This window comes from Somniosus microcephalus, chromosome 22 (assembly GCF_052327205.1).
Source record: "Somniosus microcephalus isolate GS21.2 chromosome 22, FLI_Smic_1.0, whole genome shotgun sequence".
Classification (NCBI taxonomy): Eukaryota; Metazoa; Chordata; class Chondrichthyes; order Squaliformes; family Somniosidae; genus Somniosus; species Somniosus microcephalus.
In genome coordinates, this window is record NC_141008.1 from 46,078,308 (window position 1) to 46,094,343 (window position 16,036).

The window sequence follows — 16,036 nt, forward strand, 5'->3', positions numbered from 1 at the left end:
CACTCTTTGTGTGAAGAAGTGCTTCCTGACATCACCCCTGAACGGCCTGGCTCTAATTTTAAGGTGACTCTCTCTCCCCCACCCACCCCCCCCCAGAGGAAATAGTTTCTATCGATCCTATCAAATCCTTTAATCATCTTAAACACCTCGATTAGATCGCCCCTTAATCCTCTATACCCAAGGGTTGCAAGCCTACCCTATTAGGTTAAGGTTCCTCACCAGACACTTCCTTCCATTCCAGTGCAGCCCCAAGTATGGCAGCATTTGTTTTCTTGTTTCAACCAATTTCTTATCTGCTTCAGAAGCCCCAGCCCCCGCCCCACCCTGTGGTTTACAACCTTGTGGGCCAATCTTGTGTGTAGTGCTGTTAGAAAAATTTGCTGCTTTTAAAAAAAAAAAAAAAGAGAAAACATAAACCAGATGTCATAGTAGCAGGAGGAGGCCATTCAGCCCCTCGATCCTGCTACATAGGAGCAGGAGGAGGCCATTCAGCCCCTCGATCCTGCTACATAGGAGCAGGAGGAGGCCATTCAGCCCCTCGATCCTGCTACATAGTAGCAGGAGGAGGCCATTCAGCCCCTCGATCCTGCTACATAGGAGCAGGAGGAGGCCATTCAGCCCCTCGATCCTGCTACATAGTAGCAGGAGGAGGCCATTCAGCCCCTCGACCCTGTTACATAGGAGCAGGAGGAGGCCATTCAGCCCCTTGAGCCCATTCTACCTTTTAACCGGATCACGGCTAACCTGTACCTCAAATCGATTTTACCCACCTTTGATCCATATCTCTTGATTCTCTTACCCAACAAAAATCTGTCGATCTCGGTCTTGAAAATTTCCATCGGTCTGGCATTAGGGAAGTTCATTGACCCCCATCAGCACAGTGCAATCGCAACAACTAGAGGTATTACATTTTATGTAGCTCCTTTAATGTAGAAAAATGTCCCAGGGCGCTTCAGAGAAACGTAATCGGACAAGAATTAACATCGATCCCAAGAAGGCGATATTAGGAGGGGTGAGGTGGGTTTTAAAAGGGGGGCCTTAGAGAAGGAGAGGGAGTTGAAGAGGTTTAGGGAGGGAATTCCAGAGCATATGGCCCAGGCAGCTGAAGGCACGGCCGCCAATGGTGGGGTGAAGGGAGGAGAGATGCAGAAGAGGAAGACAGTCAGAGGAATGGAGAATTCATTGGGTGGGGAGGGTTGTAGGGCTGGAGGAGGTTACAGAGATAGGGAGGGGCGAGGCCATGGATGGATTTGAAAATAAGGATGAGGGTTTTAAATTTGTGGTGTTGGGGGACTGGGAGCCAATGCAGGTCAGTGAGCACAGAGGGTGATGGGTCAGCGGGACTTGCTGAGGGATACAGGCAGCAGGGTTTTCGATGAGCTGAAGTTGATGGAGAGCTGAGAATGGGATACTGGCTAGGAGAACGTGGAATAATCTATTTTGTATGTGATGGAGGCATGGAATGAGGTGTTTCAGCGGCAGATGAGCTGTGGTAGTGACAGATGATACGGCGGTGGAAGTAGGCGATCTTTGTGTGGTGTGGGATTGGGATAGGACCCTGAGTTGTGAACAGTCTGGTTCAGCCTGTGATAGTGGCCAGAGAGGAGTATGGAGTCTGTGGCGAGGCTGCAGAGTTTGTGCGGGGACCGAGGATGATGGCTTTGGACTTCCCAATGTTTTGCTGGAGAAATTGCAGCTCGTCCAAGACTAGATGCCGGACAAGCAGTCTGACCCCACCAGCAGCGGAGCGATTGAGAGGCGTGGTGAAGAGGTGGGAGACTTTCAGAAGGGAAATAGAGAGAGTATAACGCCAACATGTTCCTGTAAAGGTCAAGGGTGGGACCAACAAGCAAAGGGAACCTTGGATGACGAGGGATATACAAAAATGCATTAGAAATAAAAGGGGGGCTTTTGGCAGTTACAAAAGACTAAAGACGGAAGAAGCCCTAGAGGAGTATAAAAAATGCAGGGGCATACTTAAAAAAGAAATTAGGAGGGCGAGGAGGGGCCATGAAATAACACTGGCGAGCAAAATAAAGGAAAATCCTAAGATGTTTTATAAGTATATTAAGGGCAAGAGGATAACCAGGGAAAGGGTAGGGCCCATTAGGGACCAAAGTGGCAATCTGTGTGTAGAGCCAGATGATGTAGGCGGGGTTTTAAATGAATTTTTTGCATCTGTGTTCACTATGGAGAAAGACGATGCAGACATAGAAATCGGGCAAGGGGGCTGTGACATACTTGAACATATTAGCATCGAGAGGGAGGAGGTGCTAGCGGTTTTAGCAGGCCAAAAAGTGGATAAATCCCCAGGCCCAGACGCGATGTATCCCAGGCTGCTGTGGGAGGCAAAGGAGGAGATTGCAGGGGCTCTGACACAAATTTTCAGAACCTCTCTGGCCACAGGGGATGTACCAGAGGACTGGAGAACAGCTAACGTAGTACCATTATTCAAGAAGGGTAGCAGGGATAAACCAGGGAATTACAGGCCAGTGAGCCTAACATCTGTGGTAGGGAAATTATTGGAAAAAATTCTGAGGGACAAAATTAGTCTCCACTTGGAGAGGCAAGGATTAATCGGGGATAGTCAGCATGGCTTTGTCAAGGGTAAATCATGTCTGACAAATCTGATTGAATTTTTCGAGGGGGTGACTAGGGGGGTGGATGAGGGAAATGCTGTGGATGTGGTTTACATGGACTTCAGTAAAGCTTTTGACAAAGTCCCGCATAGGAGACTGGTCAAGAAGGTAAGAGCCCATGGGATCCAGGGTGCCTTGGCGCGTTGGATCCTAAACTGGCTGAGTGGCAGGAGGCAGAGGGTGATGGTCGAAGGTTGCTTTTGTGACTGGAAGCCTGTGTCTAGTGGGGTACCTCAGGGATCGGTGCTGGGTCCCTTGTTGTTTGTGATCTACATAAATGATTTGGATGAGAATGTAAAAGGTATGATCAGTAAGTTCGCAGATGACACGAAAATTGGTGGGGTGGTAAATTGTGAGGAGGAAAGCCTCAGGCTACAGGACGATATAAACGGGTTGGTCAGATGGGCGGAAAAGTGGCAAATGGAATTTAACCCTGAAAAGTGCGAGGTGATGCATTTTGGACGGACAAATAAGGCAAGGGAATACACAATGAGTGGTAGGACCCTAGGAAGTACAGAGGGTCAGAGGGACCTTGGTGTACATGTACATAGATCCCTGAAGGCAGCGGAACAGGTAGATAAGGTGGTTAAAAAGGCATATGGGATACTTGCCTTCATTAGCCGAGGCATAGAATATAAGAGCAGGGAGGTTATGATGGAGCTGTACAAAACGCTGGTGAGGCCACAGCTGGAGTACTGTGTGCAGTTCTGGTCGCCTCACTATAGGAAGGATGTGATTGCTTTGGAGAGGGTGCAGAGAAGATTCACCAGGATGTTACCTGGGATGGAGCGCCTCAGCTATGAAGAGAGGCTGGACAGGCTGGGGTTGTTTTCCTTGGAGCAAAGAAGGCTGAGGGGGGACCTGATTGAGGTGTACAAAATGATGAGGGGCATAGATAGGGTAGACAAAGAGGAACTTTTCCCCTTAGTAGGGGGGTCAATAACAAGGGGGCATAGATTCAGGGTAAGGGGCAGGAGATTTAGAGGGGATTTGAGGAGGAACTTTTTCACCCAGAGGGTGGTTGGAATGTGGAACTCAATGCCTGAAAGGGTGGTAGAGGCAGGAACCCTCACAACATTCAAGAAGCATTTGGATGAGCACTTGAAATGCCATTGCATACAAGGCTATGGACCAAATGCTGGAAAATGGGATTAGACTGGACAGGGATGGATGGGCGGCGCAGACACGATGGGCCGAAGGGCCTCTTTCTGTGCTGTAAAACTCTATGACTATGAGGTGTTATCAGCATGCGCGTGTAATCGGACTCCATGGCCGTGGGTGATGTCACTGACGGGCAACGTGTTAATGAGGAGGAGGCCACTCTGAAGCAGTAAGAAAGCAAACAAGATCTTGGGGTGTTAACTGGAGCGATAGAGCAGAAGTCCCAGGGAGTGATGATGAGTCTGTAGAAAGCTCTGGGCTAGCCCTACTTGAAGTACGATATACAGCTCTAAGCACGTTGTTACACTGAGGGCCAGAAAGAGCAACTAAACTGATACCTTGGGTTAGACACCTGATCTATGAGCAGAGGCTACGCCAGCTGGGAATGTTTACACAGAAGGAAAGACAGTTCGCGGGAGACCAGGCTGAGATTTGTAAGATTCTCAGGGACGTCAGTACTGAGCCCTCAGAAATTGTTTGACATAATCACAAACTCTGCAGCTGAGGGCATGAACATGAACTCCGAGTAGGGAAGGTGAACAGACAGTCACTTGACACGCAGGGCAGTGAACGCAGCAACAGGCTGCCCAGGGAGACAGCAGAGGCAGCTAATGTTGGGCAATTCAGGAGGGGACTGGATAAATCTTTGGCAGAGCAAGGGATTGAGGGGTATGAGAGAGAGAGAGAGTACAGTACGGTATTATTTGAACTCTGAGACTGGCCAGATTAACAGCAGCACTCCTTCCCGGTTCTGTGAATTCCTCTGTTCCTGTTCAACTGTGGGAAAACTCTTCAGATGTAAATATCTGAAGTGGCAGAAACCATCTGATCAGTGTGTGTTCAGCAGGAGGGTGTGTGTTTACAGTACTGTCGGAGGCTGGAATGTGACCTTTATTTAACGCCTACTCTCTCTCCTCCACAGTTGGTACTTGAAAGCCCAACAGATTGCACCGAAAAACGGACGCCCTTACAACCAGCTTGCTATTCTGGCCATCTACACGGTGAGGTCCTCAGCTTGCACTCTCAGGCTCTCCAGTGTTGAACCTTATACCCCTCGTACAGATTCCGTACTTTGTTACAAGAGTTGTTAACCCATTTGTTGAATCATATCCTCAAAATGTATACGTTGTATATTTACAGAATGCTTTATCACGCTCTTCACTTTAAAATGATTCATTGTACATGAGGCACTTTGAGAGATGTGATATCTTCCTCTGCCTAAGAAGATATCACATCTCTCAAAGTGCCTCATGTACAATGAATCATTTTAAAGTGAAGAGACCGCTGTTGTGTAGGGAAACGCGGCGGCCATTTTTAACACAGCAAGATCCCGATAATATCAAGAAGGTGAATGACCAGTTAATCAGTTTAATGAATGTTGGTCAGGGCATCAGGAGAACTAACTGCTCTTCAGAGTGCCATGGGATCTTTATCATCCATCCGAACAGGCAGATAGGGCCTCTGTTTAATCCCAGGACAGTGCAGCATCCCTTCAGTACTGCACTGAAGTGCCATCTTGGATTGTGTGCCCAACTACCAGAAAGGGGCTTGAGTCCACAACGTTTTGCCTTATGTGAGAGTTGCTACCAACTGAGTATCTTGCAGCCTTTTCACAATCTATATTCGGTATCTCTCCTGCTCCAGCTTCTGCTTCACTGTTTCTGGGAGAAATAGTAGAGCAAGTTGGATACCGATCTCTGTAGACGTGGGGCCTGTAGATGGTTCTGTGCTGCAGTGTCCAGCAGGTGGCGGCATGGCTCCATTACTGTGCTGTGTTGTCGGGAGGCCTGTGTGGCCTATTGTACTGAAGAGCTGCTCTTCTGGTTTTGAATTGCAGCCGTTTTGAAACGTGTACCTTGAGTTCAGCGTCAGTGGACTCGATATTTACAACATTGGAGAAAAGCTTGAATCTCTTTCCAAAGGCGTTGTCTGTGTACAATTTCTCTCCTCCTCTCCTGAAGGTGCTGGCCCTGGCTGAGGTACAGTCCCATGGCCTTCTGGTGCCCTGTCTAAGTGACCAGTTTCATTGGTGAGCGTTGACAGTGAGTGTTGGCACGCTGCCCGACCATGGGTGGATTCACAGCTGAGCAAAGATGGTGAATGTAGTGAATGTCCCATAGGGCTTTAACCGAGGAGAAATAGACACAGAGCAGTAATAAGGGTTGGGCTGTATAAACACAGCGTCTGGCTAAGGAGAAAAGTTAAACACTAGAATGCTGAACAGCACCACACAGCTGTCCAGCTGAACCCCAGTGCTGCTGATTGACACCTTGTCATGTTGGGCTGTGAAAAGGACAGGCGCTTCGACCGATGGAGCTGATGCTTTGAATCGGAGAGTGTCTGAACATTGGGTCTTTCTGGGCTGTATCAGCGGGTGCCATGGAGTTATAAAGCTTAACTCATGTTCCCTCTAACTTGCACGTAACTCAGAGTTTTGGATTTATCCGCCAATGGACAGCAGTTCTGGAGCACAGCCCTTTCCAAACCTCAAGAACTCATGAAATGTAAACAGGACAAACCAGTCAGCCTGGGCTTATTTAGCTGCATCATTTCCTTATATTTGAATTCCAGCCCGCTTGAGAGAAAGGTCAACATTCCATCAGCCTTTTTGATTGCTGTGTACCTGTGCGCTAGCTCTTAGTGATTTGTGTTCAGGGATTCCTAAATCTCTGCTCCTCCACAGCTCCTAGTCTCTCGCCATTAAGGAAAGATAGGAAAATATTCTGATTTATCTTTCTCTGATCCAAAGTGGATGACTTCACACTTTGCCACATTGAACTTCATCTGCCACAGTTTTGCCGCCCACTTAATCTGTCAATGTCCCTCTGCACCCATCCCTGCGCCCATCTGCACTACTTACTGTGCCTCCTACCTTAGTGTAGTCAGCAAACTTGGATATATGGCTCTATTCCTTCGTCCAAGTCATTGCTAAATATGGTGAAAAGCTGAGGCCCCCATTACAGATCCCTGGGGGACACCGCTAGTTACATCCCGCCACATCAGAGAACAAAGCTGCTATCCCTACGCCCCGTCTCCTACCTCCCAAACAATTACCCCGTCATAAGGTTACCTCCAATTATATGCACTTCCATTATTAACAGCCTCTTTAACAGGAGGGCAAATGGTATGTTGGCCTTTACTGCAAGGGGGTTGGAGTATGAGAGTAAGGATGTCTTGCTACAACTGTACAGGGCCTTGGTGAGACCACACCTGGAGTACTGTGCTCAGTTTTGGTCTCCTTACTAAGGAAGGGTATACTTGGCATGGAGGCGGTGCAACGAACATAACATAAGAAACAGGAGCAGGAGTTGGCCATTCGGCCCCTCGAGCCTGCTCCGCCATTCAGTAAGATCATGGCTGATCTGATCTTGGCTTCAACTCCACTTTCCCGCCCGCTTCCCATAACCCTTGACTCCCCAGTAGCTCAAATCTGTCTATCTCCGCCTTGAATATATTCAGTGACTCCGCCTCCACAGCTGTCTGGGATAGAGAATTCCAAAGATTTATGACCCTCAGAGAAGAAATTCCTCCTCATCTCCATTTTAAATGAGCGACCCCTTATTCTGAAACTATGCCCCCTAGTTCTAGATTCCCCCACTAGGGGAAACATCCTCTCAGCATCTACCCTGTCAAGCCTCCTCAGAATCTTGACAAAGGGTTTGACCCGAAACGTTGACTCTATTTTCTCTCCACGGATGTTGCCTGGCCTGCTGAGTTTTTCCAGCATTTTATGTTATCCTCAGAATCTTATATGTTTCAATAAGATCCCCTCTCATTCTTCTAAACTCCAGTGAGTCTAGGCCCAACCTGCTCAACCTTTCTTCATAAGACAATCCCTTCATCTCCGGAATCAACCTCGTGAACCTTCTCTGAACTGCCTCCAATGCAAGTGTATCCTTCCTTAAATAAGGAGACCAAAACTGTACGCAGTACTCCAGGTGTGGTCTCACCAACGCCCTGTACAGTTGTAGCAAGACTTCCCTACGTTTGTACTCCATCCCCCTTGTAATAAGGGCCAACACTCCATTTGCCTTCCTAATTACTTGCTGTTACCTGCATGTTTGTGTTTCATGTACGAGGACCCTCAGATCCTTCTGTACCACAGCATTTTGTGAGTCTCTCCATTTAAATAATAATTTGCTTTTTTATTCTTCCTACCAAAGTGGATAACCTCACATTTTCCCACATTATACTCCAGCTGCCAAATTTTTGCCCACTCACTTAACCTATCTGTATCCCTTTGCAGACTCTCACAACTTGCTTTCCCACCAATTTTTGTATCATCAGCAAATTTGGATACATTACACTCAGTCCCTTCATCCAAGTCATTAATATAGATTGTACATAGTTGAGGCCCCAGCACTGATCCCTGCGGCACCCCACGAGTTACAGTTTGCCAACCGGAAAATGACCCATTTATCCCGACTCTCTGCTTTCTGTTAGTTAGCCAATCATCTATCCATGCTAATATATTACCCCCAACCCCATGAGCTCTTATCTTGTGCAGTAACCTTTTATGTGCCACTTTATCGAATGCCTTCTAGAAATCCAAATGAAGGTTCACTAGATTGATTCCCTGGGATGAGAGGTGAGGAAAGATTGTGTAGTTTGGGTCTATAATCTCTCGAGTTCAGAAGAATGAGAGGTGATCTCATTGAAACATATAAGATTCTGAGGGGGATTGACAGGGTAGATGCTGAGAGGTTGTTTCCCCTGGCTGGAGTGTCTAGAGGATAAAGTCTCAGGATAAGGGTCGGACATTTAAGACTGAGATGAGGAAGAACTTCTTCACTCAGAGTTGTGACTTTTTTGAATTCTCTGCTCCAAAGAGCTGTGGATGCTGAATTTTGGACTCTAGGGGAATCGAGGGATATGGAGACTGGGTGGGAAAGTGGAGTTGAGGTCGAAGACCAGCCATGATCTTATTGAATGGCGGAGTGGGCTCGAGGGGCCGTATGGCCGACTCCTGCTCCTATTTCTTATTTTCTTGTGTGGAACCGTATCAAATGCCTTCTGGAAGTGCATACAGACAAGATCCATAGACACTCCCACCAGAGCGGCCCATCAGCTCACTCTGCCCGTTAGATGCCACATTGGCCGCCACCCTCGCTGTCTGCTAGTGACCCCAGCACTTGGGGAAGGGGAATGAAAGCTTTGCTCAAGTAGATATTGGAACTTGGGAGCCTCACACAGAAAGGCAGCATATCCTAAATTTACTTTAAGATGATCATTAACAAAGTAAAAGTCATGTTTAAATTAAATACAAGAGGCAGGCCAAGCAGAAATGTTAACTTTTGTATTTAAAAATCTCCTGTTTACTGCACAGGGTTAATACTGTAATACAGTTCTTCCGCTGGGTAAATATTTTACTGTCATACGGTGTTGGGGTTTGTGGGTGTGTTGCAGAAATGTGGCTGGCCCAGGGGCACTGGAATTTCCCTGGGCTTGTCGGCAATCTGAGGGTTAATGGTCCAGAGTGTGTGAAGTGCACCCAGGAGAGTGGGTTGGTATGCAGAGATCTCATTGTTACCAAGTGTTGTCATCCATGCAGCCACCGTGGGAGAGTTTAAAGCAGCAAGATTCATGCTGCAGAGCTCCAGCTACGGGCCAGAGTTTAATTTTTTTTCCTCTAGCCGCATTTATGATGAATTTTGCCAGTTCTTGGCTGAGTGGTGAAACAGGGCACTTGACAGCAGTGAGATAACTTTCCATCTCTTCTTTCTGTTCCCCCGGGGTTACAGCGCATGCTTTTTGTCAAATGAGCACGGAGCAGTTTTAGTGCTGAAGTGTGGAGGAATCTGTTTTTTTGCTTGCGTGCCCTCTCAGCGGAAGGAGGCAGCACAGAGACCGTGGGCGCCTCAAAGCGATGGGGAGATGTAATTGTTGCCTAATTACTGGTTCAGGTGGTCTGTGTGTGTCCCCTGTTCTGGATCGAAGCTGATGTGTTATCCAGTTACTGTAAGCTGAGCATGTTTAACCCTAGTGTGGGTGTTCGGAAAGGGGGTGGAATTCTCAGTGGAGTGTTACTTGGGGAGGTGCACCAACAATCCAAGCCCTACTTTAAGGCGTGAATCCAGTTCTCCCTGTACCAGGACCAAATTTGAACCCACGGTCCAAGGTGAAGGACAAGAGCTCAAACAGGCTGCAGCTCCCAGCTCTCCCGAGGCTCGGCCTCTCCCCTGCACCGAGTAGTGCAGCTGTGATTGGAAGCTGGTTCTCATCCTGACGCTGGGCTGGTTTTTTTCCCCCCTCCCTTCTCCACGGAGAGAGAGAACTGACTGACCCTGACTGTTCGCCTCTGTCCCGTGAACTGATCGTTGTTTGATAGCCCTGTATATCTGCCCTCACAGCTGCATTGCAGAGAATTTACCCTCAACCTTGGAAGGATCTGTAAGTGCACGGGGTGGGGGTGGGGAGGAAGGCCTGATAAACAGCAGCAGTGTTGAAGATTCGGCAGTATGTACCTCACAGCCTGTCAGTAGTGTTACCTAGTGATCGGGTACTGGCACCTTCACGCACTTAGTAGTTTACGTGACTAATGGGTTCATTGTTGACCGTCACTTGGGCTGTTCACTGCTGAGTATTTGCAGCACAGGAACAGGCCATTCGGCCCAACTGGTCCGTGCCGGTGTTTATGCTCCACACCAGCCTCCTCCCACCCTCTTCATCTCACCCCATCAGCATGCCCTTCGATTCCTTTCTCCCTCATGTGCTTCCCCTTAAATGCATCCCTGCTATTCGCCTGAACCACTCCCTGTGCTTGTGAGTTCCACATTCTCACCACTCTCTGGTTAAATAAGTTTCTCCTGAATTCCCGATTGGATTTATTAGTGACTATCTGATATTTATGGCCCTTAGTATTGGTCTTCCCCACAAGTGGAAACTCTCTCTCTCTGTCTACTCTATCGAACCGCTTCATCATTTTAAAGACCTCCGATACCCCTCAACCTCCTCTTATCTTCAGAAAAGAACCCCAGTCTGTTCAATCTTTCCTGAGGTTATAACCTCTCAGTTCTTGTATCATTCTAGTAAATCTTTTTTTGCACATTCTCCAGTGCTTCTATATCCTTTTTATAATATGGAGACCAGAGCTGTTCACAGTGCTCCAAGTGTGGTCTAACCAAGGTTCCATGCATGTTTAACTTAACTTATCTACTTCTCAATTCTATCCCTCTGGAAACGAACCTCAATGCCTGTTTTTTTTTTTATGGCCTTGTTAACCTGTGTCGCTACTTTTAGTGATTTGTGTATCTGAGTAGTTGCTTCTTTCTCTGTCCGGGTGTGTCTCTATTTGTGTCTGTGCATTTCTCTTTCTCTTCCCCCTCTCCTATCCTGACTCTGTCTCCTCTCCCCCCACCTCCCCACCCCTCTCCGCTCCTCCGCCTCCCTCCATTCCCCCACCTCCCCGCCTCTCTGCTCTCCCCACCTCCCCACCTCTCTGCTCTCCCCACCTCCCCGCCTCTCTGCTCTCCCCACCTCCCCGCCTCTCCGCTCTCCCCGCCTCTCCGCTCTCCCCGCCTCTCCGCTCTCCCCGCCTCTCCGCTCTCCCCGCCTCTCCGCTCTCCCCGCTCTCCCCGCCTCCCCGCCTCTCCGCTCTCCCCGCCTCTCCGCTCTCCCCGCCTCTCCGCTCTCCCCGCCTCCCCGCTCTCCCCGCCGCCTCTCTGCTCTCCCCAACTCCCCCCCCACCTCCCCGCCTCTCTGCTCTCCCCACCTCCCCGCCTCTCTGCTCTCCCCACCTCCCCGCCTCTCTGCTCTCCCCAACTCCCCCCCACCTCCCCGCCTCTCTGCTCTCCCCACCTCCCCGCCTCTCTGCTCTCCCCAACTCCCTCCCACCTCCCCGCCCCTCTCCGCTCCTCCGCCTCTCTGCTCTCCCCACCTCCCCGCCTCTCTGCTCTCCCCACCTCCCCGCCTCTCTGCTCTCCCCGCCTCTCTGCTCTCCCCACCTCCCCGCCTCTGCTCTCCCCACCTCCCCGCCTCTCTGCTCTCCCCGCCTCTCTGCTCTCCCCGCCTCTCTGCTCTCCCCCCCTCCCCACCTCTCTGCTCTCACCGCCTCTCTGCTCTCCCCCACCTCCCTGCCTTTCTCCGCTCCCCCGCCTCTCTGCTCTTGCCCCCCCACATCCCCAATCCCGGACAACCTTTCTGTGCCCCCACGCCCCCGGATCTGGCTTGGGCTACAGGTTAGGATTATGGGGGTGGGAGTGGGGAACTAAAGCCAGTGCATGACGAGACATCGCGGCACCTGCCTCCAGTTGATGTTATGTTATTCCTTTTTGGGGTTTGATCTGTTCTGAGTGGAAGAGAAGGAAGTAGCTTAGGTTGGTATTGTCTCGGATCTGCAGAATCTTTAGATTTAGATCTACAGGAGTGTGGTCTACCAGTACACTGCACAGTTAAAAAGGAGGCTTGTGTCAGGATGCAGAGCAAAGCTGTTTTTACATGGGTGCAGTTTTTAATTTGAATTCCGGGAGACTGTGATCTGTGAGTGGCTTCTGGTGCGGCTAAATGTGGCTCCCTCTTCCCAGTGGCAGAATTGATCATCAAAAGAAACCAGGATCTGTGAGCCTGTGGCCGGGATAAGCTCTCTCAGACACTGGCCTTCTGGGATCAGACTGAAAATGGTGCCAGTGCAAAGCTTCCCCTTGCACTGCTCCAGCGATGTGCCTGAAACCCAAGCTAAGGAGAATGCCCTTCCGCCCCGGCACCAGCGTGACAGATTTCCATTCCCCGTGTGACCCAGTCTTGGGCAGGTTGGCAGGATTGGGCTGTCTCTGTGTTGTAGATTCGTGCCCAGTGGGAGCTGGGTGGAGACTGCTCTGTGTTCACTTCCTCCGTGTTCTGGGTTGAGGGACAGGACTGTTGCAAACATGCTCCGCCACCTAGGCCCTGTGGACTCATTTTCGGACAATTCTGAATTGCGTCTGTTTCTGTAGGCTGTTCAAATAAAAGGAAACTGAGTGATCGTGACATCATTGGGGGAACAGCTGATATGGGCTATAGTACCCAGCAGTGCGCGGGAGCAGAATTACTATCCCTCTGAATCATCGCAAGTTAATGACCCTGTTGACCGATGTGAATCCAACCCTCTCACCACCAGGCCTGGTGACTGCGCCAAGCCTGTCCTCCTGATTTGTGTTATTGAATTTCTTATTTAGGCAAAAACATCTGCCTGTTCCTGTTAAAAGATCTTGTGAAGAAGAGCAGGGAGTTTTCCTGGTATCCTGGCCAACATTCCATCCTCGGCTGACATTGCCAGAAACAGATTAACTGGCCTTTCTTCTCGCTGCTGTTGGTGGGATCTTGCTGTGCATAAAATGGTTCCTTACATAAGTCCCTGCATTTCAAAGTAATTCATTGGATGTGAAGTACTCTAAAGACATTCATAAGAGATATGCTGAGCCTGTAACACTGGTGAATCTTCAAGTTAATCAGGATTCTAAGCTGGCACTTTTGAGCCTGGGTCCTTGTTGTGATGCCTCAGCTTAACCTGTGTCAAGTTTTTGAACCAATGCTGAAGTTGATGCGGATTCTTTGTGCCACTAGATGTCACTGGTTCACATGAGAAATGTACTGTCGGAAGTATTTGAAGTGTTGATGAGGAGTCATTGTATTCCCAAAGGTATTACTGACTGATTAGATTTCACATTTAAAACCGGGTAAGGAATTCGATCTCGTGGCACTGAAAGCTGTATGCGTGGGTTTGATGTTGAGTTGATGCCAGGATATTGCAAGAAATGGAGGCGGTTTCGTGCACTAATATTTTTGTTGTGAGAGTTGTAATCTCTTTGGAGTTGGGCCTTAACGGCCTTGCCTCATGCGAGGTGTGTGGAGCTCCACACCCGTGGGCATTTTTCAGGTTGATGTGGACTGTTGCTGCGATCCAAGGCGTGTGAAACCTTAGCTTGGTTTTTGTACGTGCAGCTAACTAACACTTCTCTCCTCGTTAAACAGCAGTTGTCAGTATTGTTTTCCAAGCACCCGTGCTGACGAGGGCATTTGAACGCTGAGCGCTTACACACCTCACGAAACAGCCAGGGGCCGTGTCAGGGGTGCGGGAGGGCTGCTTTATTGTATTTGTGTTGGGTCTGATAAATCTGAGCTCTGGTCCTCCGAGGGGTAAGCCAGCGGGGGAAAAATGTCCAGCGGTTTTATGAAACTCAGATAATTTATGACTAATAGATTTCAGTGAAAATGAAACAATTGTGGGAATGCTCAGTAATTGGGTTCAGCTGAGCTGTGTCTGCGTTTTAAACTGGTTTCATCTTTGCTCCTTTTTTTTTTTGTTTTTCTTTTAACAGAGGCGGAAGCTGGATGCTGTATACTATTACATGAGGAGTCTGGCTGCCAGTAATCCAATTCTTACAGCTAGGGAGAGCCTGATGAGTCTCTTCGAAGAAACCAAGAGGAAGGTCAGTCTGTCGCTCAGTGCAGGGAGCAAGCTGGCAGAGTTTTTTTTTAATGTGTGCGTGCGTGGGAGGGAGGAGGGAGAGAGCAAGTGAACGAGTTTGGCTTTTGCTCGTGTTTACTTAGTCATAAACAGACCTTGGTGGCAGTGCTGGAAGGCTCTGTGAGATCTCTGTGACTTGTCGAGAACAGAAAAACAAGTCGGACGGGCCGTGTGAAAATGACCATTCATGCCTTCTGCACTATTGTGATGGCAAGCTTGGCCAGCGAGCAAACTGGGATCAAAGCCTCACTCCTCTCTCCGAAAATAAACAGAATAAAGTGTACTTGAACGCATTGGAGAGGTTTAAAAGACTGCACTCACTGCAGGTCAGAGCACAGGATTACACAGGGATATGTTGCATATTAAAAAAAAATGTAGTTTGATGAAAACTTCTTAAAACTTAACCATATCAAAAGGATGAAAACCAGACCCCGCTGAATGCACAGATGAATATTAAATCCCTGGTGAAATTATTAACACTTTCAGGGTTAGCTAAAGAGGGGTGCGAGGATGCTCGTGTGAAGCATAAACACTGGCATAGAACAGTTGGGCCGAATGGCCTGTTTCTTTGCTGCACTTTCTGTGTAATTCAGTGTTGACCATCCTCTGCAGCTTTCACACTGCATACACGTGTTCCTTCTGATGTGTAATATTTACAGAATTTCGTTGTATAAACACTGAACAAGAATATGTTATGGAACAGGAAAAGGCAACAAGTCTCATCCCTTTCTGATAAAATCAACCCCACCAAACCACCTCCATCAAACACTCCCAGGGCAGCACGGGTTAGATACAGAGTAAAGTTTCCTCTACACTGCCCCATCAAACACTCCCAGGGCAGGTACAGCACGGGTTAGATACAGAGTAAAGCTCCCTCTACACTGTCCCATCAAACACACCCAGGGCAGGTACAGCACGGGTTAGAAACAGAGTAAAGCTCCCTCTACACTGTCCCCATTAAACACTCCCAGGGCAGGTACAGCACGGGTTAGATACAGAGTAAAGTTTCCTCTACACTGCCCCATCAAACACTCCCAGGGCAGGTACAGCACGGGTTAGATACAGAGTAAAGCTCCCTCTACATTGTCCCATCAAACACTCCCAGGGCAGGTACAGCACGGGTTAGATACAGAGTAAAGCTCCCTCTACACTGTCCCCATCAAACACTCCCAGAGCAGGTACAGCACGGGTTAGATACAGAGTAAAGCTCCCTCTACACTGTCCCCATCAAACACTCCCAGGGCAGGTACAGCACGGGTTAGATACAGAGTAAAGCTCCCTCTACACTGTCCCCATCAAACACTGACAGGGCAGGTACAGCACAGGTTAGATACAGAGTAAAGCTCCCTCTACACTGTCCCATCAAACACTCCCAGGGCGGGTACAGCACGGGTTAGATACAGAGTAAAGCTCCCTCTACACTGTCCCATCAAACACTCCCAGGGCAGGTACAGCACGGGTTAGATACAGAGTAAAGCTCCCTCTACACTGTCCCATCAAACACTCCCAGGGCAGGTACAGCACGGGTTAGATACAGAGTAAAGCTCCCTCTACACTGTCCCATCAAACACTCCCAGGGCAGGTACAGCACGGGTTAGATACAGAGTAAAGCTCCCTCTACACTGTCCCATCAAACACTCCCAGGGCAGGTACAGCACGGATTAGATAGAGTAAAGCTCCCTCTACACTGTCCCGTCAAACACTCCCAGGGCAGGTACAGCACGGGTTAGATACAGAGTAAAGCTCCCTCTACACTGTCCCATCAAACACTCCCAGGGCAGGTACAGCACGG

The 16,036-nt window shown here is 48.9% G+C and overlaps 1 protein-coding gene across 1 annotated transcript in view; it reads left to right on the forward strand.

The window, feature by feature from the left end:
* The first annotated feature begins 4,700 nt into the window (after nt 1-4,700).
* The window catches only part of LOC147102244 (telomerase-binding protein EST1A-like), a 93,110-nt gene continuing 81,774 nt past the window's right edge, over nt 4,701-16,036 (forward strand). The window contains exons 1-2 of the mRNA XM_085964602.1: nt 4,701-4,801; nt 14,096-14,206. Of these exons, the coding sequence (XP_085820728.1) occupies nt 14,126-14,206 (81 nt within the window). The 5' untranslated portion in view covers nt 4,701-4,801; nt 14,096-14,125. The remainder of the gene's footprint in view (nt 4,802-14,095; nt 14,207-16,036) is intronic.